This window comes from Argiope bruennichi, chromosome 2 (assembly GCF_947563725.1).
Source record: "Argiope bruennichi chromosome 2, qqArgBrue1.1, whole genome shotgun sequence".
Taxonomy (NCBI): Eukaryota; Metazoa; Arthropoda; class Arachnida; order Araneae; family Araneidae; genus Argiope; species Argiope bruennichi.
The window spans coordinates 120,961,649-120,988,164 of NC_079152.1; the positions used below are offsets into that span (position 1 = coordinate 120,961,649).

At 29.1% G+C, this 26,516-nt stretch overlaps 1 protein-coding gene across 1 annotated transcript in view; it reads left to right on the forward strand.

Annotated features, from left to right (window-relative positions):
• LOC129962313 (angiotensin-converting enzyme-like) overlaps window positions 1-26,516 on the forward strand; it is a 107,330-nt gene that overhangs the window by 75,487 nt on the left and 5,327 nt on the right. Inside the window, 11 exon segments of the mRNA XM_056076059.1 lie at window positions 3,548-3,775; window positions 4,943-5,107; window positions 6,411-6,513; window positions 8,674-8,817; window positions 10,529-10,720; window positions 14,877-14,974; window positions 19,159-19,328; window positions 21,492-21,616; window positions 21,724-21,822; window positions 24,143-24,287; window positions 24,433-24,505. Coding sequence (XP_055932034.1) covers window positions 3,548-3,775; window positions 4,943-5,107; window positions 6,411-6,513; window positions 8,674-8,817; window positions 10,529-10,720; window positions 14,877-14,974; window positions 19,159-19,328; window positions 21,492-21,616; window positions 21,724-21,822; window positions 24,143-24,287; window positions 24,433-24,505 — 1,542 coding nt within the window.

The window sequence follows — 26,516 nt, forward strand, 5'->3', positions numbered from 1 at the left end:
TGTTTTGCATCTAATTGCTCAAACATTGAAGTGAAAGCTGGAGATTTGTATATATTTAATTACTATTTTGATAAAATAAATATTTTTTGTGTTCTCTGAAAATAAAGTAGCATAGTTAATTTGGGAAATTTAAATTCAAAATCGATTTAAATCAAAACATAAAAATGCTGAAAATATATTTTAAAAATTTATTTCAGAATAATTATTACAAGAAATTATCGCATACTAAAATTTTAACTGTAATCCGTAAATTTAGTATTTCCCACTTGATAGTATTCACACTTTAGAGTAAAAGAATCATGCAGTCGTAAAATTGTTTTACTAATTGTGTTTGAAGTTTATAAAATATCCTGATATTCTGCAGGTTTCTGTCAAATACACAAAACTCTTTTCAATCTATTGAAATAATAAAAGTAATTTAGTAAAGAAAATTATATCATATATCTTCTAAGATAAGAGTGAGTAAATAAATCTTTTTATCTAGAAATTTTAATCAAAGAACTTATAATAAAATATAATTATCATCATTGGATATAATGCGGTATAAGATTTCATGTTATCATTTACATTTTTTTATTTTTATTGCAATAGCTCTTTTTTATTTATTTTTTTATTTTTAAAAAAATTTACAAGAAAGGTTCACATTTTAATTTTATTATGGAGAATGCTCTATTAATGCGATTTAAGTGATGTTTGATTTTGATTTCTAATGAAATCATCTCAATTAAATTCGTATATTTAATCAGCTTTTCTCCTATGACTTAAAATGACTCACTCTCAAATACCTGAAACATCACAAGTATTGTTTTTAGCATTGAAATGAACAGAAAGAAATCGAGGTGAAAATGCGAGAAATAAAACATACTAATGAGAGTAACACTAGTTCTTGAACAAATGGAATGGGTAAAAGATAATCTATATTTTTGATAAAGAGCAAATAAAAACAGAGATATGACCACATTGGGGCATTGCAAAGAAATGTACGAGATTAAAGGTCATACTTTGGTTACTAATTGTGTTTAGAAATAAAATATTTTTAATAAGAACTTGTATTGAAGAACTTGGTTGCAATTACATTACAAAACATCTCACTTTTCCTTAGAATAGAAAAAATACAATGGCCATGAATATAAAATGCCATGAACCTAAAAGAATATATTAGAACTTTGAGGGAAAAAAGCAATCCACAAATAAAAATTTTGAATAAACTTGAGAAAAGCAGAATAAACTATTTTAATGATGATAATGATGTTTTAATATAAAATGTAAATATATAAAACGTAAAAACGCTTTTTTATAGTCATTAAAGTAATACCTTGTAAACAAATTTCATTTTCCCCTTCTTAATTATTCGGGTCTTATTCCAAATAAGCCAAGTAAGTAGAGTTTTTATGCCCATTTGTTTCCTGCATTATTCAAATTTTTTGTAAAATCAAAACAATTCATTTATTTAAAATTGATTAGGTCATTTCAGCTAATTAAATTGACACGAGTCATATATTGTATTTGATACCAATACAACGAAATGTCTTAAGCAGGAAATTTTGAAAACAAACGTGTGCATGTGTACTTAAATACATTTCTGGTAGTTCTTACGTAAAAATAGTCACAAAAATATATTTTTAAACTATAACTTAAAATTTACTCGAGCGATTATTTATGAAAATTTTTTCAAGGACAATAAGATTGGTGATAAAATCATCTCCACCTTATAATAGATTATTAAATTAAACCAATCAGTGTTAGTTGTTGGATACTGATAACGCATTTTTTTTTCTGTTCAAAGAAAAGATTGAAAAATAAAATTTATTGATAGTTATTAAATAAGATGCAATAAACATAGAAACTGCAAAAAGAAGGTTTATATTTTTGTACATTTTTATTCTAAGAAAAAGATTACAGAATTTTTAACTCAATTATAGGCGTATCCTAGAAAACAACGAAATCACTTAAAAAGTAAGTACTTCCAAAATATAAATATTGAGGAAGAAGTTTTAATTAAAAAAAATCGTTCTTTTCATCTCCATAGCATGAACATATTACGTATATTATATTATATTATTATGTATATGAACATATTACGTACTCCATAGCATAATACGGGGATCAAAATGTGACCGAAATACTTAAAATATATACGTCGCATATATCGTCTGCAAATGGCGTATGTTAAACATTAATTGAATTGATCGAACAAAATTAATTGAATTTTGTTTTAGCTGTGAAATTTTTGCTACAAAAGTATTTGAAATGTTTCAAAATTTTTTTTAAAGAAGTGAAACAATAATATTTAATTTGTATTAAAAGTTTAAAGGTAATAGAGAATCCGTCATAGATGTGTCTGTGATTTGACAGATTCAATTAATGATCAAGATATCAATGAAATAAAAGAATTGGTTTTTTGTGATCATTGTTTGATGATATGATATATTAGTGAACAAGTTTCTATATGATTTTGTATCTCGCAAGCAATTTTAAATGGTCATTTAAGGTTGCGATATTCCTCGAGTTGTTCCAAGCAATCTGAATTTGTTCTAAACACAATAATGTGCTTTCTCAAAACGATTCCTCTTTTTAAATACATCATTACTATTTTTGAAACTTAGATTTATGCATTTTAACAATCAAATGAATGGTACTCAAAAGGTTAAGTAAGGCGGAAAGACTGATACAGGTCAAAGTTGTCTCAAAAATCAATGTAATGTTGACTGTTTTCTTTAACTCTTATGTGGTGCAATATAAATTCCTATTAATTATCTAGACAGTCAATAAAATTATTATTTAAGTTTTTTGGTAGGTTTACGCAAAACAGTTCGCTGAAAATTGCCTGAAATATAGCGAGAAATCTAGTGAGATCTTGCACCACGGTAATGAGTATTTTCACAGTACAAAAATTATTCATTAGATTTTAAGCATACACTCAGCAAATGCAGTTACGTAAGCTTTGGATTCACCTGAGATGGCATGATTGGACTTTTTCTTATTTCCACTTTTCAAATTGTCTCTGAGTAGTCACCCTTTTATGCCTATTAATTCAATATAAATAAATTTGCTGCGAACTCAGGAAGATTTCATAAACACTATTTTAAGCCTGTTTTTGATGACTAAAAAAACACTTGCAGAAATACACTACATTTGGAGAAGATTACATTGAAGAAGAATGCATTGAAGTTGGAACAAAAAATTAATACAATTTTTATGCCTCGATTCCGGATACATTTTGATAGAAGTAGTAAATCTATTCATTCCGCAATGGAATAATACATCAAAGTAATAGAAGTTTTGTGCTGTTAGGCTCATCGCTAATTATTAATTTTATTTTTTCTAAAACTCTAAGCTAAAATATTGATATATAAAGCTGACAAGAACTTTAAATATAAAACATTTCTAAATTAAATCGATTAAGTACTGATTAATTTGAGACTCAAAATTTTTAATTGCTATGATGAAAGATAGCATTCAATAACAATTTTCTCTAATGTGCCGTACTTCTTATATTTTAAATCATTTACAAAATCCTTACATTTAAAACATCTTCTGTCTCTAGAGGATGTTGTACTTGCTGATCTTCGTTGCACTGAACCATCTGGCTGCTGTAACTGCCAAGTGCAGTTTCCTTGGTGAAAGATATCCGAGTGGATCCAACACCAACACCTACGAAGCCATGAAGTTCCTCACAGATACGGAGCGGAGATCATCGGACATCCTGCATAGATTATCAAAAATATATTGGGTTTACGAAAGTGACCTTTCTAAACTCAACAGAGTGATAATGGTAATAATTTTTAGCCTTTTTCTCGTAGGTGTTACTAACGTTTATCTAAAATGCAACTTAAAATTTTTACTTTCCTCTATAAGAAGTATTCAAAGAGAATATTGCACTAGTCTAAAATTCGATTTCGAAACTTTCTAATTAGTTAATTTTCATTTTCTAACCTGTTTTGATCAGAAAAAACTAACTATGGAATTATCAATTCTAAAATTAGTTTAAAACAGAGACAGACAGATTTAAAAAGAGATTTACCAAAATTTCAAGGGCATATAGTTTTCAGTGAAAATAATTTTCATTTTATATCCTTCATCTATCTATACTTATATAAAGCTCAATGTGTGTGTGTGTTGGCGCTCTACAGGCCAGACCGTTTGACCTACAGCTACCAAATTTGGCACATGCATACCTTGGAGGTCGGAAATGTGCACCTGGGGTACCTTTTTTTGAATTTTTAATTATAATATTAATTATTAATTAAAAACTAACTTTCCCGCCAAAAAAATCTTTTCATTCCCCCCACCGCCAAATGAGTAAGGCTTCAGTTTTTTTCCCACGCTAATGAGGCTAGGCTTAAGATTTTTCGGCCGATTATTCCAAACAATTCTGTTTATTTTCTTAATGTTTGATGCATTTAAAATTAAACATTGTTAATGAATCGATCTACTCATGATGAATCTGAGAAAATTTTGTTGACAAATTCTTGAGATATTACATAAATTAAGACAGAAATTCTTTAGTGCCCATAAAGTTTAAACGCTCAGTGACTCTGTTTTCAGTAATCATATTACAAAAAAATGCTTTGTTTCAGTAAAAAATATTATTATATTAATTGAAGATTAATCATTTCCACTTTAATTTAAAGAGAGATACATATTAAGTTATGGCTAAAGGCCTTTATAATATTATGAGTGAATTATATGACTATCAAAATTTGAAATTTTAAAATATTTTGATGAAGAAGCTATTAAAGTAGGAATTGCATAAAATATTTAATTATTAAAATTTTAAAAAACATTAAGATTTTTCGAAATGTCTGGTCGCCAAAGGCGGCTAGTATGGAATAAAGTAACTCCTTCTGTATTTTAAATATAGGAAGGAATAAATAATTAGTCATTTCTTTCCATTCTCTATTTGTGCTATTTTAACAATTTCGTTTCTATTTTTAATTAGATGAACACGATGCAGGAATCTTCTGAGCTTTTCCTGGAAACATGGAAGAATGCGACATCATTTGCATGCAAAAATTTTAAAGATGAAAACGAATTGGTTTACAAATGGTTCAAAGCTTATTCTTTTATCGGATCAGACGTTCTACCGGAAAAAGAGCGCAATGAAGTGAGAAAAAGTTAATTTTCGTCACAATCGTTCCTTTCTAAATTTCATATAAAATATCGTTCCTTTCGTATAAAATATCATTTCATATGTCGTTCCTTTCTAAAATGTATATCAAAATAATCAGGCATCATATAAATAGACGTGAGCAATCGTGTCACTAGACATTATAATGTAATATTATTTCTACATGTTTTTAAAATTTAGAGAAAGAAAGCAATATGCAAAGGTTTTGAGAGTTAACATGTGAATGTCACGATTTCAGTGTTCGGATATATCATCTATTAAGAATATTTAAATATTCAAAAATTAATATTTGTAGGAGTTTACATTTCAAATGTAGAATCGGGATTGGTTACTAAAAGCAGTGTGTAAATAAACACTGATATCGTTAAAAGAACGACATGTAAATAAAAGTGGTAAAACTATCTGCTACGTATTGAAACTATGTATCTAGTATCTCATTTGAGTGTAAAGGCTTTCTGCATATTTTACAGAACTCGATATTTTTTTATAAATTTAACAATCTACTTTTGAATTAGTATTTTAAAAAATTAATGATTTTTTTAGGAACAGTTGATTCTAGATGAAATATCCAGAAGAAATTTCTTAAGAATAGGAATAACGTATTTCCTGAATACCAATCGTGCTAACGAAGATATTTACTAACGTCAATCGTATGACTAAAATAGAATGAAATAAGCAATATCAATGTCAAGAAGAAAAAGAGTCTAATGAATTTTAAATTGAAATCTAGAACGCATAAATTAATAAAAATGCGGAACCCTTTAAACAGAAACTTATTATAGGACACTAAAGAGTATGATATGATTTTAGCATCGGTAATTTGCAGATCAAATAAAAAATATAATCTCAACACCACGCTAACCTACTATAAGAAAATTAAGCTACAATAAATATAAAAATATCAAACCTAAATATTCAGTCCAAAATTAAAATATGTTAACAATGTGGTTAAAACTGTAATTTATATGTAGTATCTCGATCGGCGCTCCTAATTTTTACGTTTTTATTTTGTTCTACCAGTTTTTCATTTAAAAATACTTTTCACCTCTTAGTAAATTAAAATTAATAAAATAATGATTTAATTTTTTTTATTTTTATTTATTTAAAGAAATAATTTTTAACTAAAAGTAATTTCATGAAGCATTTCGCTCTTTAGAATCTTCGATCGAAAATGAGTAGATATATCCATAAGTTGACGGACATTAAATTTCAATAGAAACATTGTTTAAGCAAATAATATTTTTTAAATAATTTTAGTAAAATGTAATTATATTTTCAGATGGATGAAATTTCAACCGATATGGAAGATATTTACTCAAAAGCGAAACTTTGTCGTTTCAGTTCATTGAGTGACGATCCGTGCGATTTGTCTTTAGAACCAGGTAAAAACTTCTGAAAAGCATCTCCAAACGAACGCAATAATTGATTTCTACATATTCTGAATTGCACTATTTCATTAAAAGTAGGGCCATCTCGTGTGTAAGAACTGTGGTACTGTTCCTATGCATGAGATGTTTCCGTAGCATCTAAACTTTTTTCAGTACATAAATTTTATCACATATTATTTTGATTTTGTTTGTAATATCTATAAGGTATGTGTTTCGGAAACTATCTTCATTAGAATGGAATAAATTTTAGGCGAATTCTACATATTCTTGTATATATTATTGCATTATATTGTCACGTAGACACTTTAGTGTGGAACGCAATGACACACACAAGAAGTAGAGCTAAACCAATTTATTAACTCAACTCTGAACTGAGAACACAGTGACTGACAAATCATCTGCTTTTATACTAGCAGGGAAAGTTCCAGAATACTTTTCTGGAGACAGTAAGAAAAGTCCAGAGCACTTATCTGGTAAACTAAAGAAAGGTCCAGAATCTTCTGGAACATGAAATAAAGGAACTAAATACTTACACAAACTGTGAATCACATTGTTTCTGGCGGGATTCGAACTTACAATCTCTTGATTATGAGATCAGTATTATGACCTTTCGGCCATGGAGAGTCGAGTGCCTCTTTTCAATTCGGCAATATTGCAAGCGGGATCAGCTGTTATATATTAAACTTGGATCTGTAGTATCCCAACTTTTCTTTCTGCGTGTAAATTTTATCTCGTATGAATTTTGGTTTTGCTTGTAATATCTAAGCGTATCACAATCTAGCACAGTTTTCATTTGACCTATCAGACATTAGTCAAAAAGAAAGTTTCTATAGAATTTTCGCTATCCAAAGCAATTTCTTTCCTAGAGCTTCGATTTTCCTTTGTTCTTTTCCTCTGTAAAATTTCATAGGTAATCGTTAGGTATGCACATTTAAATTTCCCATCAGATGATTTAACCAAGAAAAGAGTAGCCGGTAACGCAGTGGTATTAGAAGTTGTGTTTGAAACGCTTTTTTCATTGCGGAAAATGTTTTCGCCACATTAAATTTCAAATTGAAAAAGTTTGAAAATAAGTAATATTGGAAAATATAGAAATAATTAATGATAAGTAATACAAGATATTATAGATAAATTTAAATGGAATTTCTTGTGTAAGCTCTAGAGGATTTTACTTACAAATGTTGAAAAGCCTGAAAATAGTTTCTTTCTAAATCTCTGTTTCCCTAATGTTGTAATCTTTCGAAAGGGTAGGAAGAAGATGCTTGATCTGGAGAAAAAAACGCAAGAAGCCTTAAAAAATTTCTTTCATAAAAAATGCCAATCAATTTTGTAACAGGAATTTCATTAACTTCCTGTTCTAAAATTTTCAAATTTTCTTATATTTTTCGATGTTATTAAATTATTTTAATACTTTAAGAATTTAATGATCAGTTATTAAATTAAATTTTGATTCTTTACGAAAGACACGAATGGGTAAAGAATTTCTGAAAAAATTCCTTTGAGTATTCTAGTATTTATAATGATAAAGCATGAAAAATACTAAAAAGAAAATAATTAAAATAAAAAATTTACCTTTAAACATATTAATAAAATTGTGCTTTAAAACATTTATTTTATTAAATTTTTTTCATATATTTCTCAGATAATGCTTTCATTCAGGATAAACGACAACATTCTCAATAAACAAAGATTTAATATGAACTTTTATATGCAACTTCATAATACAAAGGAAAATTTTTATTGTGTACTTAGTAAAAATACTTAACACAATACATTGTTTGGTCCAAAATTTGATGAAGATTTTAACTTTAAGTAGAAGAACTATAGACGGGATTTTTTTTTTTGAACTATTTATTTGCACTTTGAATCTAGCTTGTTCATAGTCTAGTGTTTTAAAATATAGTTTTATTTGGATTGGAAAAAAGGATGTTTAATAAATTATCGCTTTGTCTATAAAATTATCCTATTATTACATAAACTTAATTTTTTTAAATTTTTACTCTTGAAACGAATGTCATGTTAAATTTATTTTTATATAATATAAATATACAGTTTTTTTTTCAAAAGCAAGAAAAATAAATTATAAAATGTAATCATTTGTCAAAATTAGCATGAATAATTTGTTATTTTCACTTCCATTTTTCAAATTTTTAGAACTCAGAGACATATTCTTGTCCTCTCGAAATGAAGCTGAACGGAAGTACTACTGGACACAGTGGCGAGATAAGACTGGAAAGAAGATGAAGGATAAGTTTGTCCGCTTGAACGAAATGTCCAACATAATTGCTTGTCTGAATGGTAAATGTTTCGCATACTTTTGAAAAATTTCTTCAAGAAACAATTTTTAATGGAATCTAAGTGTTATAGTCTATTTACGTATACTCTGACAAACCGAATTTTGAACCTTTATTTCCCCTTGTATGATTTGGTTATTCCTTTAAATAAATGTAAATTAATTTTAATTTAATTGAATAAATCTTATTAAAATGCCCCACATCCTCACCAAATACTAGCATAAATTTCACGCTTCTCCAATTAATTCGCTGTATATCAGCAGGGATTCGAACTCAGGTTGCAACCTCTGATGTAAATGCTTAAACTTTTGAATTATCATGTTCACAAACTCACAGGCAAATATACATGATCTCAATTTTTTCCCCTCAGAAATAGGAGGGCTAAACTCCAATAGCAACTCGACCATTATTGTTACAGAGCTGCACCTTGTAGCTCAATGCAATTTATTTAAGCTAAATTTTCTTTATTTATATCGAATTTTCATATTTTTTCATTTTTTTAACTCCGATACTTTACTTATTTTTTCACTTTTAATCGCTTTCACTTTCAACCGTAAAAATAGAAAAAAGCAAAAAAAAAAAAAAAAAAAAAAAAAGCAAAAAAAAAAAAAAAAAAAAACAGCAAAAGAAACACTAGTGGGTAGAGTAGCTCCAGAAAGCCCTACACACATAACTTATTGATTGATTTGAAGACAAAAAGCAACCTTTATCCCTTTGAATTTAGAGGCGTTGGAGCTGCGATCAGAGCAAACTCGACTTGGAGTCATGACTATCTTCTTCACTCTTTTGATAAATCGATTTTCTTTTTTCTTTTTTTTTTTTTTCTTTCCGAAAAAAAAACCATCTCTCAATTTGTTTCCCGCTTGTCTGTTATTGTTGGATGTTTATTATTTTTGGCTTTGCGATTCCTGTAACCACAACAAAAACACGTCTTTTTTTTTAATAATCGTATTCATTGTTAAAAGTCAAAAGGGATAATTTTTTTAATTGTTATTCAAATAAAATTTTTATAAGGTGGACTCAGTTATTAATTATTATCATATATAAAATAATTATGAACATTACGGATCATTATGGCTTATTATCAAACTAAGTAGCCGAGAATAGAATTAATTGTTTGCGTGTTGGAGGGGTTTTTGTTACGTATATTTGCTGAATCATCAATATATATATATATCCGATGAATTTCTTATAAAGCATAAGTCACAGGAAAAGCACATCACAGAAAAATGTGATTTAATATTTTACACGTTTCTCTATTTTCTACATATTTTCTATATTTATTTAAACATTTGTCATAACATTCTGCAATCTTTTGTATGCCTAAATCATGGAAATCAGCCACATTTGACGGTAACCAGTCTGTAATGGTTATTCTACCTATTATTTTTTTCCCCACCTCATCTAAGAAGTGCTTGTCGGCGAGAAACTACTTTAGATAAAGAAGAAAGTGAAAATCATTCGGCGTCAAGTTTGGACTATACAATGTGTATGTCAGGGAGAGACAGAGGGAGGTCTACAATTTGTTCCCATTCAAAAGATCTGATCAGATTTGGGAGGTGTGAATGGAAAAACTGAATTTGTCATTGTCATGCTATAAAAAAGATAAATTCTGTAATCACAAATTTAAGGCCTTGTATTGCGAACCCAATATTCGTACAGTTCTTTTAGGTACCACTTATTATTTAACATGATTTTTCAAATTTTATTTTCAGGTTTTGAAGATACTGGAGAGTTTGAACGGGACGCTTATGAAAGTGATACATTCGTGGAAGAAATAGAGGAATTGTGGCAAACTCTAAAACCATTATATGAACAATTACATGCATATGTAAGGCGCAAGCTTATACAATATTATCCACATGTTAATATAAAAGAAGACGGGCCCATTCCTGCTCATATACTTGGTAAATATAGATGAAAGCAGTAAAAATTGTCATTTATTACATTTAATCATTTTATTTACAAATTAATGGGAACTGTATTTATCTTAAGGAATATAGAGGAATATCATAAAAATGCGAGTTAATTTACTATAAATCATTTTTTACGAAAAAAATATAAAGCAAAAGTTAATGCTGCAACTGCATTACACAGTGGGCTTTTGCATATAGTTTCAGAATCTTCTAGTGTTATAAAAAATTTCATCAAATAAATAGATTCTTTAATTTTTGAAAATAAAAATACCAAGGCAAATATTTAAGAATGCACATCTTTTATTAACTAGAAATTTGATTAAATACATACAATATTTTTTATACTTTATTGTTAAATACCATTTGTCAACTTTCGAAATGTTAGGACTCTTCGTTTTTATCTAGAAATGCATGCTATCAGTGAACATTTCGTTTGACACAGCAATTCTATTTTGAAAGCTTTCATCTGAAACATCGGAGAACTCACAACAAAAATTATTCCAATGCAAAACTTTCATTGAATTTGGGCTGACCTTTTCAGAAATTCAATCTTCCTCATGGCAACTAAAAAGAAGGGGGAAATTCTCAATCGTTGTAAAAAGACAGAAGTATTTTCAGTTGAGCAACTATTTCAATGAAAGTACTAAGGATTTTTTTCTTACTGATTTTATTCCTAATAGATTTATTTTCTTACTGATTTTATTCCTAATGGATTTTTTTTCTTACTGATTTTATTCCTAATGGATTTTATTTTCTTACTGATTTTATTCCTAATGGAATTTTTTTCTTACTGATTTTATTCCTAATGGATTTTTTTTCTTACTGATTTTATTCCTAATGGATTAACTGCTAACAAGACGAGATACCTTAGCTAGAGCATGGTAATAATTCATCATGCGACATTTCATTAAGTGAGTTTCAGTACAAGTGAGTTTTAGTTCTGTTTTCAACCCAACAGGGAGATTTAGCGCTTAACATTTGTTAAATAAGTGCTATGAGCTTAATTTTTTGAGTCAGATATGTACACAAGAAATCTTCGACTTTTAGTATAATTAAATGTAACAAATGTTGAAGATTATTGGAATTTAAAAATTCATCGATTTTTCACAGATTAGTAATTTTATTCGAAATTTATAGTCTTGCATATATCGTCTAAAAGCGTAAGTTTTTCTCTGGAGAAGATAAATAATATTTAACAAAGCTTTGATTAATTGAATATTAATATAATAATGATTTTATTTAAACGAAATTACTGCAAAAACTTTTATTTAAAAAAATATGGTTATATTTCATAATACTTCCTATGTAAAAATTAAGATAAGGCCTTTCTCAGTTTTAGTTTGATTTTAAATTAATTAAAAACCGAGTGAAATGTTATCGTTTTCAGAAGGTTAGACATATTTACATCAAGACATATTAAGGCATAAAAACTAATTTTGTACGATCTTAGATTTTAAAAAATTAGCTAATCAGTGAAATATGTTTCCTTTCTAAGCATTTTTTTCTGTATTTAACAAATTTTTCTGAATAAATTTTAAACATAATTTTTAATATTACTTTTTACTGTTGCAAAGGAACTGAAACAAATTTTATTGCTTTATTAAATCTTTTCACTATTGAACTTTCGACAAGTAAAAATTATGATAAAAATAGATTTCTTCAGATATAAATTCCAAAACAGAGTTTTCATTGTCGCTTATCTTAATATACGTTTTGATAGTATTTTGCTGATATTGTTTCTGGAACCTGCATGATGTGAAAATTGCTTCGCGCCGAATGCAATGATTGATACAATCATAATACAGAAATCCAATTTAAAATAATATTGTGTATGGTATTTTGAACTAGAGATTCTAATCTCTTTTCTCTTTCTTCTAATTTCTCATCACTGCTGAAAGTATCTTAAGTAATAGTTACTTTATTCAATAATGTCACAGAAAAAAAAATTACGGCAGTCATTTACAAAAAAGACAGTGCAGTTAAAATTCATCCTCCATATGTAATAAAATCTACAATTTCTATTTTTAACTATATAAAATTGTGATTGTGTCGAGTTTCTTCTCTTTTTTGTTCATTTTTTTCGTTTACTTTATTTATAGTCAATGAGTTTATTCTTTTAATAATTAGCAGTAAAGTTTACTCTTCAATTTTCTCTTTAATAAACACCATAATACGGTACGATTTGTCTTTAACTTCATTATATAGATTTAGTTTAGTTTGTAGTTTAAATGTTTATTGTTTGACAAGGTGACCCCAAAATTTGTTATAGATCATTCCTTTGTGTCAAGACCAGGAACTATATTTCATTTATCATGCTCCTTGGTTTTTTTCATCTATCATATTCTTACGAACCTGTGATGCTGCTTCCCAGCATAGTTTGTTCCATGGGAGGTCCCAGGGCTTGGCGACCAACTTGAAGACCATTTGGCGACTCTGACGCCAAAATAGATTATGCCCGAAACATCGAGAATTTTCCCGATCCGTCCAGTAGGAACCGAGACACGCCTCTAACGTTCCTGATTGGTTGAGAGGTTTCTAGCCTCGCCTCCTGAGACCTATAAAAGGAGCTGCAGCTTCCGGGGAGGAGTGGTGAACCAGAGTCGTCGTCGTGAATTGAAGAGTTGTAGTCGGAATCGACGGTAAAGAACTGGTCTTCCAGAGATTAGCAGAGCAGCGAAGGAGTCAAGCTAGTGCTGAACTAAGCTGTGCGCTACTGTCTGCAGTAGAGAGTCTTGTATGCTGCTGTGTATGCTGCACGTCTCGGCTGAAGATAATCGTCTTCTGTGCTGTATATAGTTGTCGTCTTTGTGCTGTCTTGTGTGTCTTCGTGTAAATAAATGTCGTTGTTTCTATTTTCTACTGTCGCCTGCTGATTGAGCGTTCTCCACACCATATAACTTCTACTATCCAAACGAAGCTCCGGAAATTTCGTAACAATATATAAATACATAAGGATAGACAAAGAAACATATCACCTAGTTATTGAATGGATTTAGCTCAAACTTTATATGCCCAATTCCACATTTTGACATCAAGATCGTTTAATGCACTTCAAACTGGTTTCTACGAAACTTGAGATTTCCTTAAAGATGCTACAAGTGAGAGAAAAAAAAAACCGAGTTCACTCATTATCTGAAATGCAGATTTTAAGAAAAGCTTAGTGCAAAATTTGAAGTGAGCTTCAAATAACATCCACAGAGATGAATTTCGATTGTTTATGCTAAAAAATACATGCATATTGTAGTCACTATAAAATCACTGTAGTCACTACGATTATTAAGATGTTTGATGATGACAAATAGCTCAAATTTTACTAATATTTGGTTGGAAAAAATAACATTATAAAATTTTTTAATTAAATTGTGTCTCTTTTCTTTATTTTCATTACTATTGACACTACTTAATGCAAATGAAAACATTTAATTTGCATATAATTTTGGGGGAGTGTACAGTTCTCCACCAGAAGATCCCATAATTCCAATTGTGCCATGGCATATATGAACGTTCACATATGTGAAAATAAACTATTAATCCAAAAATATGTTTGATGTGAAACAATAAAGATTTTCAATTCTAATAATAAAAACATTTATTTATTTTTACCTCCATAGCTGAATGAATTTTTGAATCGTTGATTACATTCACTTATATGAGGATAATCTATTAGCCTATAGATATGATTAATCAGAAACTTAATAGCACTCTTCGATTTTAGAAATGAAAACATATGTTCAGTTCCACCTCTGAACGAATTTTTGAATTATGCTCATATGCATATAGACGGACATATACACTGACCTTCTCTGCACGAATTTCTTCACAAATTTGATAGAAATATACAATTTTAACTCGCTGGTTGACTTTGAGTTATCTTGTTCATGAAAACATATTATTCAAAGAAAAAATATTCAAGAAAAAAAAATATAGAGAGATTCATCGACTTCTCAAGATAGAATTTTTGCCTATTTTAATTAATCGCCTACAAGAAAGTAAAAACAATAATTTTAAGAATTAATTTATTGATTTTTAAAACATGTCAATCAATATTTAAGGAATTTGTAAACTATTGGACGTATTTTTCTAGCAAATGGCAACTCTTTTAAATAATATTATTTTAATGATTACTTATATTTCTTTTATTTTTCAGGAAATATGTGGTCTGAATCTTGGAATAACATATTTGATATTGTTAAGCCATATCCCAATACAACTTACGTGAATCTGCTAAAAATAGAGCTGAAAAAGGTATTTGAAAAAACTTTTACTATTTTATTTATTATTCAAAAATTAAATTTTCTCTGAAATTTTTGAATTTGAGACAAAATATTTTTAAACACTGGCGTCTATAATCTGGAAATTAAAATCAAAATCTCTAAATTTACAAAAATTGATAACGAAATTTTTGTATATTCTTAAATAAAATAACTACCTATGCAGTATAGTGCTTCGCAAATTCACACGTAGTTTACAAGTAATATGAAAATGTATGAGTAAAAATATAACTGAAGATTTTTCTGTGAGTGAAAAATAAGATATCTAATACATCTATCTCCTTATAACGGCTTCGATACTTTAATTTTCGAAAACATTACGATCGAAATGTTTTCGAAATTATTTTCGATTTCTGATTAGAAGCTTGTTAAAACTGGATAGATATCAAGCGACAAAATGGGAATTTTTTCATACGACGAGATTTTTTAGCAACATTTGCAAGCCATGTCATTCATGCCTGTCTTTTTTACAAAAGTTCTTTTAGACCTAAATCTACTGCCTGTCCATGCAGCTCCTCAGCCGGAAAATACTTTCCCGCTTCAGAAAATCCCTGAAGAGCAATATTTGAATCCTTTTGAAACTTTTATCAAGTCAGATACAGCAGATATTATTTATTGTTCAAGAAATTTTCTTGGAACAGAGATATCAATATCAAAATTTTAATCCAGTTTTTACTGACGGGTCAAAATTAGCTACTCCTGTCTCTTTTGTTGTAGTTTTCCCTCATACAGTTTCCTCTTTTAAATTTCACTCATATGTTCAGTTTTTACTACAGAAATGAGTGCTTTTTTATTGCTTTAGAAGAAATTTCCAATAACCAGGATAAAATTTTTTATCATCTATACGGATTCTTTAAGCGTTTTACATTCTCTAAAATCCAGTTATCCTCATCCTCATCCTTTGGTTTTAAAGGTTTTAGATATTTTTAATAAACTAATTTCTCGTATTTATACTACTTTATCCTGTTGGGTACCATCCCAAGTTGGAATTTTAAGTAACGTAGAGGCAGACAAGGCTGCCATATTGGCGATTGCTTCAATCGCTATTACTATTCCTGTGAGCAACATAAAGAAACTTATTAAAATGCTTGTTTATTCTAAATGGCAGAGACAGTGGGACCTGGAAACAAACAACAAACTTCATGCTATCAAAAACCCCATGTGCAATCTTGGTCCTCATTTGCGAACAGAAAAGTAAAAACTATTTTAACTCGTTTACGCATTGGACACACTAGATTCACCCATTTCACTTGTTGCTAAGTGAACAACCGCCTCCGTGTTCGAGATGTCATTGTCAAATGTCTGTACAGCATATATTGTCTGAATGTCTAAATTTCAACGCCCAGAGTTTACAGTTTTTTCAAAAGTCTTGCACTCCATTTTCTTTCTTGCTTGATAAGATACCTCATGTCCAACTCTTTCCATTTTTAAAGTCCATAAAGTTTTATCCATTTATCTGAATCTTGATTTCATTTTGGCTTCTCCTCATACTCCCTTCGATGACTGTCTTAAAATTATATAATTTTACCTATTGTTTGGCGCAGAATGGTCAACATAGTTTGAGTTTTACTCAACAAAAATAACATAAAATAGTATAAAAAAGTATAAAAAATAGTATAAAAAAGCCCATTTAGATTAAAATAAAATTCTTTTAATGAAAAACTAAAAGGTCTGCATCTTGCAGAGTATACAGCTACGGTATATACACACTGGCGGTGTCTGTTCTTTTTACTTAAAAAGAACAAACATCCAATGATAGTTCACCCGGAAATACAACGTACTTCCAGTTACAAAATGATTATCCAATAATGTTGCTCCTCTGGGACCGACCTCTGCTTGATTTGAATATGCAACGAACATCATGGCTCCAGAAAAACCCAAATAAATCAAATCAAATCATTTCCGACATCCAAAATGTTCAGTCAAGGACAGAAACGATTGCGCAAGTGACAATTTATTCATATTTAAAATTACACGCGAAAAATTAGAATCCTCATCCATATCCTATCTTGTAAATGTAACCAGATAGAAGAATGGCGTTCACATAGTTTGTGCACAAAAGTATAATGTATTTTGCTTTTTTTCCGGGATCACAGACCACATAGAAACAAGCATGCGTTTATTTTCCGAAAACATTTTAGAAAAATTTGCTCAACAATACATCGAAGAAAAGAAGACATCTGCCTAAATAGCAATTTTATAAATAATATAGATATTTAGCTAAATTGTGTAGTTAATAAATTTTACTGCAATACAAATTTAGCTAGTGCTAAATTTGCATTGTATTAAAATGGAAAGTATTATCCCGTTCTGAGTACTACATTCGAGCCACATTATAAACGGAGAGTGATCGGCCGGCGGGGTTCACACTCATTACACAAGGGACGTGAGTCCAAAGCCCTACCAACTAAGCTATCCCGGTCCTTATAATCGAATCTCAGTTTCGCAATAATTTTCTTCAATATGGTATAGTTCATGTAGTATGATGCTAAATGGAAACATTTTTCGGTATCTTTTCCTTTTTAATCGACAAAAAATAAATTATGTTTCAGCACTAGGAAGTACATATTTCAGATTGCAGCATCAGGAGATGACTGTTTATGACCAATGATACTATTCATCATCTCTCAATTTTCATTCCGACTTCTGCCAGCTCTCCGATTATGCGACAATTTTTGTTGAAAGGCCATTAGTTCTTTTGTTGCATTTTTCTGAAGAATTGTTTTTTGGTGTGTGTGCATGCTTGCGTGCATGCGCACGTGTGTATGTGTGTGCTTGCGTGCACTCGTATGTGAGAGTGCATGTTTGCGTTCGTGTGTATGCGTGCGTGCATGTATGTGTCTTTTCGCGCATTTGTTTCTATTTTTGAAATAATGTTTTGTATTTTTGTTTAAGAACGTGGAATATTTCTGGTTTTTCGTGGATCTCAAAGGAATTTGGAATTTATTTTAATCCTCTTTGTAAAAAATTAAAAATTTTAATGGAAGCAAATAAATACAACAAAGATACAATGGTTATTTTCTTTACGTTGGCATTCCGTAGATGCACGGGGCTCCATGAAAAGTAATTCATGAGCATTTCTTAATTGTATAATTAGAGGAATTTTGTTTATAGAAGCAGTTTGTATTAAGACATTTACACGTGTTGTTACATTAAGTATTAAGTCAAGAAAAAAAAATTTAATATCTGAGGTCAAATAGCCCTTTCAGCTGTCTTTTCTTAAAATTGTTTGAATCTTGAGTTAAAATTTAATCTCTTAAGATGCCAGTATCACCTTAGAGATTTCATATTTTCCCCACTGCCAAACAAATCCTAAATTAAGAACATCGGGCATGCTTTATATATAAATGCCAAACGATGGAACTAAGATGGCCATTTATTTATTAATTGCTATTCTATTTAGGGTTGAGAGATCTAAAACATGCTAAAACATTGAATATAAGAATTTAAAAATTTTACGACGTAAAATCATTTTGTTTTTTTACATACATATAGAACAAATAAATGCAAGAACAGACATAGGTACAAAGGATGATATCATTTAGGTACCAATTTCTAAATTTTATGCTACTTTTCATCTTATTATATAAAATACAGCTTATCAAGTTCATAAAACTCAATAAACTGCTTTTTGCGTTAGCATTGCTTTTCACTCAACATATACATTTTAAATTCTTTTAAATTTTGTATTGTACAGAACTGAGAAAGATTATTCATTAATTTTGTATTATGAAAGCACTTTTCGTGAAGAAAGTAATTTAGCTTTAAAATTTAAGGCTTAAACCAAGATCTCGATTGTCATCTTATTGGCAAAATATAAGTAAACCTTTGCGAATTCATTACTACACGATGCAAGTCTTTGTGGGATCTTATTCTTCGTTTGTTTAAAGGAACCTATTAACAACATGCCTTGATTCGTAATTGCATTAACTTTTCATATAATATAAAATAAAATGCATGAAACTATTTAAAATCTTTTAATTTAGAATAATTCATTTTGCTTCAAGACGCTAATTTATTGTCATCTTTACACTGTTTTATCATTAATAAACAAATATTTTGTTTTTGGATAACTCTCTCTTCCGATGCTGGAGTCAATAGACAATAAAGCAAATTTAGAAACCATTCGAAAACTGGTAATGTTTCTTCTTTTTACAGAAAATGACACCTTTAGACATGTTCAAAACTGCAGAAGACTTCTTTACGTCCTTGGGTCTGCCAGAGATGACCCCAGAGTTCTGGCATTATTCGATTATTGAAAAACCGAAAAACAGAGAAATGGTTTGCCATGCCTCAGCCTGGGATCTTGGCGACGGAAAAGACTACAGGTATAATTACAAACCATCCTTTCAATATCTCATTTTCCATGATTTGAAGAATTTGAGTGAACTTCAAAAGTTAACGCTTATAAATTATTTAAAGGTTTGTAAGAAGTGATTTTACAGGAAATCTTAAATATAATTATGTGGGCGTGAAGAGAGAGTACAAGAGTGAGAATTTTTTACTAAATTCAGGAACTAAATAAGCCCTGTTAAATCTTAATTCATGTGAATTGAAATCTTAATTAATAATATAATTTTTGAACTGGAATCTTAATTTTTCTAATCATATTTATAATATTTAATTTAATACTTTATTATTCACAGGTAATATTTTCAAAATTTAAATATAAGTGTTTAATTTTGGGCCGTAACTTTCGCCTGTCAATTTTATTTTGAATGTTTATAATTAACAATCGGTGAAAGTAAAATCTTTATACAATAAAATTTCGTTTAAGGTTTTCCTTTACTACCGTTAAAAATTTAATTTTAGTAATTCAGCTTGATTCAGCAGCAACATCTGTAGTGTAGTGAGATTAATTTTTATTGATAACGATGTTTTAAAGAATGATTATTTCATTTATAGCTGTGAAATGTTTTCATAAGGGGTTCTTCAGTTTTGAGATTGGCATAATGAATTTGATGGATTTTATTCCTCATCAGTATTATTTCTTCGAAAATTTTTTTTCTCCAAAATAAATATTGTACTTTAACAGTTCATAAACTCTCCCAAAGTCCTGCTAGTGGCGAGAGGGTGTCCCTGGACGAGGTGTACGAAGAACGTCGGGAGATTTTCTCCTAGTATGGCCAACCAAGGCATGAAGGCCAGCCCATTATGTCCAGCTAAGTCTTAGCAAACACAACGAGGACAAGTCGTTTTCAGTCCTTGAGGTTTCTCACGTGAAGTTGAAGCTGCACTGTACTTCTTTCCATGGATCAGTCGCATATAATTGATTGAAATACAGCATCGTCCATCGCGCTGGATAAAGTTTACAATCTTACATGCGAATCGATCTCTTGGTTTGAATTGGTGTTCAATCAAAGTAGGATAAGCAGCAGCAACAACAACGCAGTTTATAATTTATAAAGTCCTAATGAAAGTACCAGAATTTTAATGAATAAAAATATAGCATACATTTTGTTTTCTTACATTTCAATTTAAACTTTTAAACAGAATTAAAATTAAGTAAAAAGTAAAAACAGATATCTTCTATTTACTTAACCAATCCTTCAGTTAAGAACTTACAATGAACAAAATTTCTAACATATAATGAACAATTAGAAGGAAAATTTATGTATATTTTTCTTGGCTTCCATTATTATCATTGACTCAGAACTAGACCAGATATTGCGGTGCATTAATTGTTGCCTGCAGGACCTAGATGGCCCTGTGATTTCTTTAACCTAACTTCATCGCAAAGAGGATTAATTGAAAGTAGAGTGCAAAGTGTGATATCTATACTTTGCTACGAAAATATCCAAATAATATCTGAATCATTTTATTTTACTGGCACCAATCTTATTTCTTATCCTTTGTCAGTCCTGCGCATTTAACCCGTCTGAATTGGTCCTAATTCATCTCACATCATATTTGTAAAATGATACACATAAAATTACATAACCATACAGCCATGATAAAATTTGTTATAATCATACTTTAATAATTATCTTTTAGTCTCATGAAGCTTCCAATGATTTTTATTTACGAAATACTGTTTTTCACCAGGAGACATCAATAATACTTCTATGATATTTTTATGAAATTATATATAAATTGTAGATAAGAATGTATATAAGAATATTGGACAATCTTGTGCAAAAATATTCTGCGATATAGTTGAACTACTAGAGTGTTGCTGATAATGTGAAACAGCTATCTCAAGCTAGATGAAATCATCGGACACATTCATTCATACAAATTATTCGAAATAAGGAATTTAGAAACAATCTGTCGTTATTAAACCCCACATAAAATCTTTATATAGAAAGCTTAAATTGTGCCTGTACAAAAATTGGCATGATTAGTTAAAGATAAAGGAACGATTGTTATAGTTTTTACTAAAAGTGGTTAGAGATCTGACCTCCATATACTTGCTTCTTTTTCTTTATTAATCTCTCTTTTTAATTAATTTGAATATTTATATTTTATTAATTATTTAAATTTATTTCCAGAATCAAAATGTGCACACGAGTAAACATGGAAGACCTGATTGTAGTTCACCCTGAAATGGGTTACATAATATATTATATGCACTATTCACATCAGCTTCACGCTTTTCAATCAGGAGCAAATCCATGTCAATAGACACTTTATCATTACAAAATGTGTATAAAGGTGAGATCTGTGCAGATTACATTAATGTCTAACCATCAAGAAAATTTTTTTAAAACATAATTTTTGCAGGATTTCATGAAGCGATTGGTGATACGATAGCTTTATCAGTGGCTACGCCCAAACATCTAGCAGCCATAGGACTCACAGATGAGATAGAAGAAGATTACGGTAAATGCCATTTCGAAATATTGTAAATACTCATTAATTTAATTTATATTAAATGTTTATCAAAACCTTATTTATGCCAAACTATTAATTTTTAAAACTTCAGATTATGAACATTAATTTTTTTCACCCCGATGTCAAAGTCATTTGTCCGGAAATAAATCATGACACATTAAAAAAGTAAAGAACTGACATGGATGATTTTCCACCAGATATGGTTGGAGAAATTTAATTATAATTTCTCAATGACATCTCGATAACTTCAATTGTTAAGAAATCAGAAACTTAAAAAAAAGATTCTTGACATATTTAATAGAGATTTTAAATTAAAAAATGGCCCCTATTAGTTGTCAACTAAATAATTACGGATAAGTAAATTTTTCAAAAGTTATAAAGAAAACTGCTATAATCTGCAACCTAATAAAATATAAGGCATAATTATTCAAAATTTAAGGTACCAAAACCAATTTTATGAGATAACTTATTCGAAATCATTAATTCGAATTGAAAAACATGAAGGAAATCATCTAGATTTCGATTAATTATAACTCTTATGAAAATTTCTGAAAAATTCTTGAAGAATAATCTACTTACGTTGAAAAACATTTTATGTATTCAATAATTCAAACAGTAACCTCCTGTAACTTCAAACTATGAATTTGGGATGTGTATTAACACTGGTTGTTATCCAATGCTTTCAGATGCAAACATCAAAAAAATCCATTCGTATACACTTACGATAAAAATTCACAACAAAAAGGAAGTTTCAGTTCATTTTTAGTTGCAGCAGATCAATATCAATATTACCTTCAATCCACATTTATGTTTCCAAATTTTACCCCCCCCCAATAAAAAAAAGGTCAAGAGAGGGTGAGAGAAGATTTGGTAAAAAGGCCCATAGAGGTCGCTACAGAATGAAATTCGTAGATATTGAAGTGCTTCACTGCTTCAATAAAAACTTGGGGATTGCTTTCAATAGCAGATAGTTTGGCCAAATTATTTTTAAGAAATATTATCTTGCTCTTCTAATAATCTGCTATATAATGTTAAGACCCATTCTCGCTATCATCAGCCATTATTGCAAATACAGTGCCTTAATATTTTTCTATTTCCAACACATTTTGCTGTTTGAATAGCTGCTCGCATTTCAAATAATTTATGTTAGGTTTAAATCGCGCGTTCGAATATATATTTGAATCTTTTTTTATTGGCAGAAATAAAGCCGTTGTCAAATAAAAAATTTTTTCAGAATATTGAATATATGTTTCTGGATCTTACTGTTCATATTGTGTAATGCTATAAAAAGAAATGGCAATTTCATGTGAAAATAGGAGATAATATTTTTCAATTTAGCGGCTGTAATTTAATAATTTCGAGAATGGTTTGTAATTATTTAAATTAAAGCACATAGATGTAGTCGTATATTTCAGAAGAAATTCAACAACATATCGCATTGAAATTACTCAATTCTTAGTGTGATGATATCTATCTTGGAATTTTGCTTGTTCGCAAAATTGTCTCTGAAGTTTTTAGATTCTACTCTGTACTCAATAGAATATAGAAAAAAATTATTTCGCTTAATATATGTTTCGCATTACGAGAAAGATTCAGCAACGTATTATGCTCGTTAAGCCATTTTCGCCGTCATTAGGAGAAATAATGACTGAAATAGAAACGTGTTTGATTGTTTTGTCGTCATCATGAGAGATCAGGTCGGAAATAGAAATGTTTTCTTTTATCTCATCGTCATCATGAGAGATAATGACATAAATAAAAAATATCTACATTCATCTAAGTTTGTGCGTCTTCTTAAGTAACTCACTGCATAATTTTCCATTGCATAAGACTATATTTTCGAATGAAAGTTCGAACCATGTTCCAGAAATACCGTTATATTAGTATTTTCCATTAATTTAGTGTCTGTTGTAAAGTTGTCAAAGATTCGAAATTCTTGTATTAATTTTGATAGTTGCGTTTTGAATACCATGTTAGCAATCAAACAAACATATGAACTTGGAAAGGTCCGAAACGTGGATTCATTAAAATTTGAAAATTTGATTTTTTTTTTGTATTTTTGCTTTTTTTGCATTTTAATTATTAGAGAAAGAAAACCCAAGAGTAATAAAATTATTTCATTTATCCATATTATTTACAAAATATTAATATTCATTGAAAGTTATGAAATAGGTACTTCGTGTTAATATTTCCATAATTTCATGTTATAATTTTGATACATAGTTTCAGAAATTCTGTTCTAAATAGTAGTAATGCTGCTAATGGTTCAATTTAAAACTGATGGCTATTAAAAAGCTCATTTTTGCAGAAAACGACATCAGCGCATTGATGGATATGGTCTTGGATAAGATAGCCTTCATACCCTTCGGATACCTCGTTGACGCTTGGAGATGGAAAGTCTATGATGGAAGCATTAGCAGTGATGAGCTTAATTCGCAATGGTGGAACTTCAGGTAAAAATCAGTATTTTTAAACATAGGAACGAAGCATTAACCGCTCTAAACATGCTATGTTGGCATAATAATATGAATATATGATGAAAATGGTTTAGAAACTATTTAAAGGAAATAATGAATAAAAATATTAATTTTCTTATAGTTTAAAATACCAAGGGATTTGCCCTCCTGTGAGAAGAACTGAAGACAACTTTGATCCTGGAGCAAAATATCATGTTGCTACTAATTCGGATTACATAGGCTTTGCATTTTTATAATGAATCACTCTAATTTATATAAAACTATAAGAAAATCGAATATCTTGTTGTGTTCGTGCGTCAACAAAATTAAAATGCAGACAAACTTACTATAAAACTAAATCTTATTACATTATAGATAATATTATCAAATTTACATCAACTTATTTTCATTCAAAATTCTAGCAGCGTTTTTAAACAACAAATTAAAAGTTCCAAAAAATATCACTGTTGCCAATCTGAATTTTACAACTATTTACAAAATAAAATTTATAATTATTAAAATAATCGTTAGCTACTTTTAAATAAAATATTTACGATTTATGTCGCAACAATCTCATCAAAAAGTTTCTAATCATAATAGGAGTCAAATATATTATACGTATTGTTATGAATATAAATGTGAATTGATTTCGATCTCTCGCCTAGTTGTTCCGTCCTCTTTTCCATGATAATAAATTTAAAGAATACCAGGCGAATATATATGTCATGTTCAATGCCTCTGTGTTTCAAACTGTAATTCGAAGTCGTACATGGCTCGTAAGAATATCTCGAAGCCGAGAAATCATGGCATTGCAGTGCAACAGTTAGTTAAGGAAATACTATCTTACAGAATTTAATCCTCATAAAACAGATGAAATTTACATTATTTCTCTTATAATCTACATTAATTAGCAAAACATTTCGGGAAAAAACTAGAGAATTCTCCATTTATTATTCATAATTCTCCATTTCTTCTCATTACTTTCCTTAAATAAATACTAATCATGTCCTTATTAACACACGATAATCGATAACATAATTGAATTATCTTCACTATATTATATGGTATTCAAAATAATATATATATGTATGTGTATATATAGTATATATATGTGTGTGTATGTGTGGGGTTGACAAATGTTTTCATCTTAATAATATTTAAGGGGTTGAAAACAAACTTACGATATCCAGATTAAAAATCAAAAGTCTTAATTATTGATGAATGAAACAAAATATATTTTCATATATTTATATATAGCAAATCTTTAACGAAATGCTTCAAATCTGAATGATTATTTTTAACAAATTCTACTGATAAAAATTATAGAATCCGAAGAAAGAAAAAAATTGGAAGTTTTCGCGAACTTCTTTATGGTTACCATCTATTACACTAAGAGGTTTTTGTAACCTAAAGTTTAAAATGGCAAAACTAGCAAAGAACCAGAATTCGGCAGGATTTGAGGTGTTACATGTGTGTAGGTATATAAATTATTACTATTAGTGTTCTTCTCTCCATAAGTAATAGATTAAATAATTGTATTAATAAAGTCATTGATAATCAAATAATCTACTTTTATAATTAATGTTCCTTCCATATTATACAATTTTAATCTTAATGCCATAATTCAGAATGACCATACAAAAAGTTGCTAAAATTTCGTGCATCTTTGTGAAGAATTTCAATATTGTTTTACCTGAACTGAAACAAGAGTAGGATAAAAATGATTTCTCGCATAGAAAAACAAATAAATATAACAGTTAGATTCGCATAAATATCTTGGAAGTGCCAGAAAAATGCAAGTATAGAAGAATAACCACAGAGCAATGATAATGTCCATCGTGAAAGAAATCATGAGACAGATACCTTTTTCTGTGTTTAATGCCATTGAAGTTGAAATGAAACGTGCCCTTTCTACAGATATCCAAAAGAAATCATTTAACCCTTTCTAGGGCCGTGGGAAGTATGCTTCCCACCAAATTTATCAATATTTGTATGAAATTATGTAGGTAAACATAAGTTCTGACATTTTTTTTTACTAAGACAGAAACTTAGATGCTTCAGTTCTTCATCTTACACAAAATGATGCGTCTTGATTTGTTACTTAATTATTAATTAATCAAATTAATTAATTAAGCAAATTAAATTTATCTATTAAGCTAAATGAATCCCTTTTCTTATTCTAATTTCAAGACTAAAAATAGTCACGTAAGTACTCTAGTGTGGAAC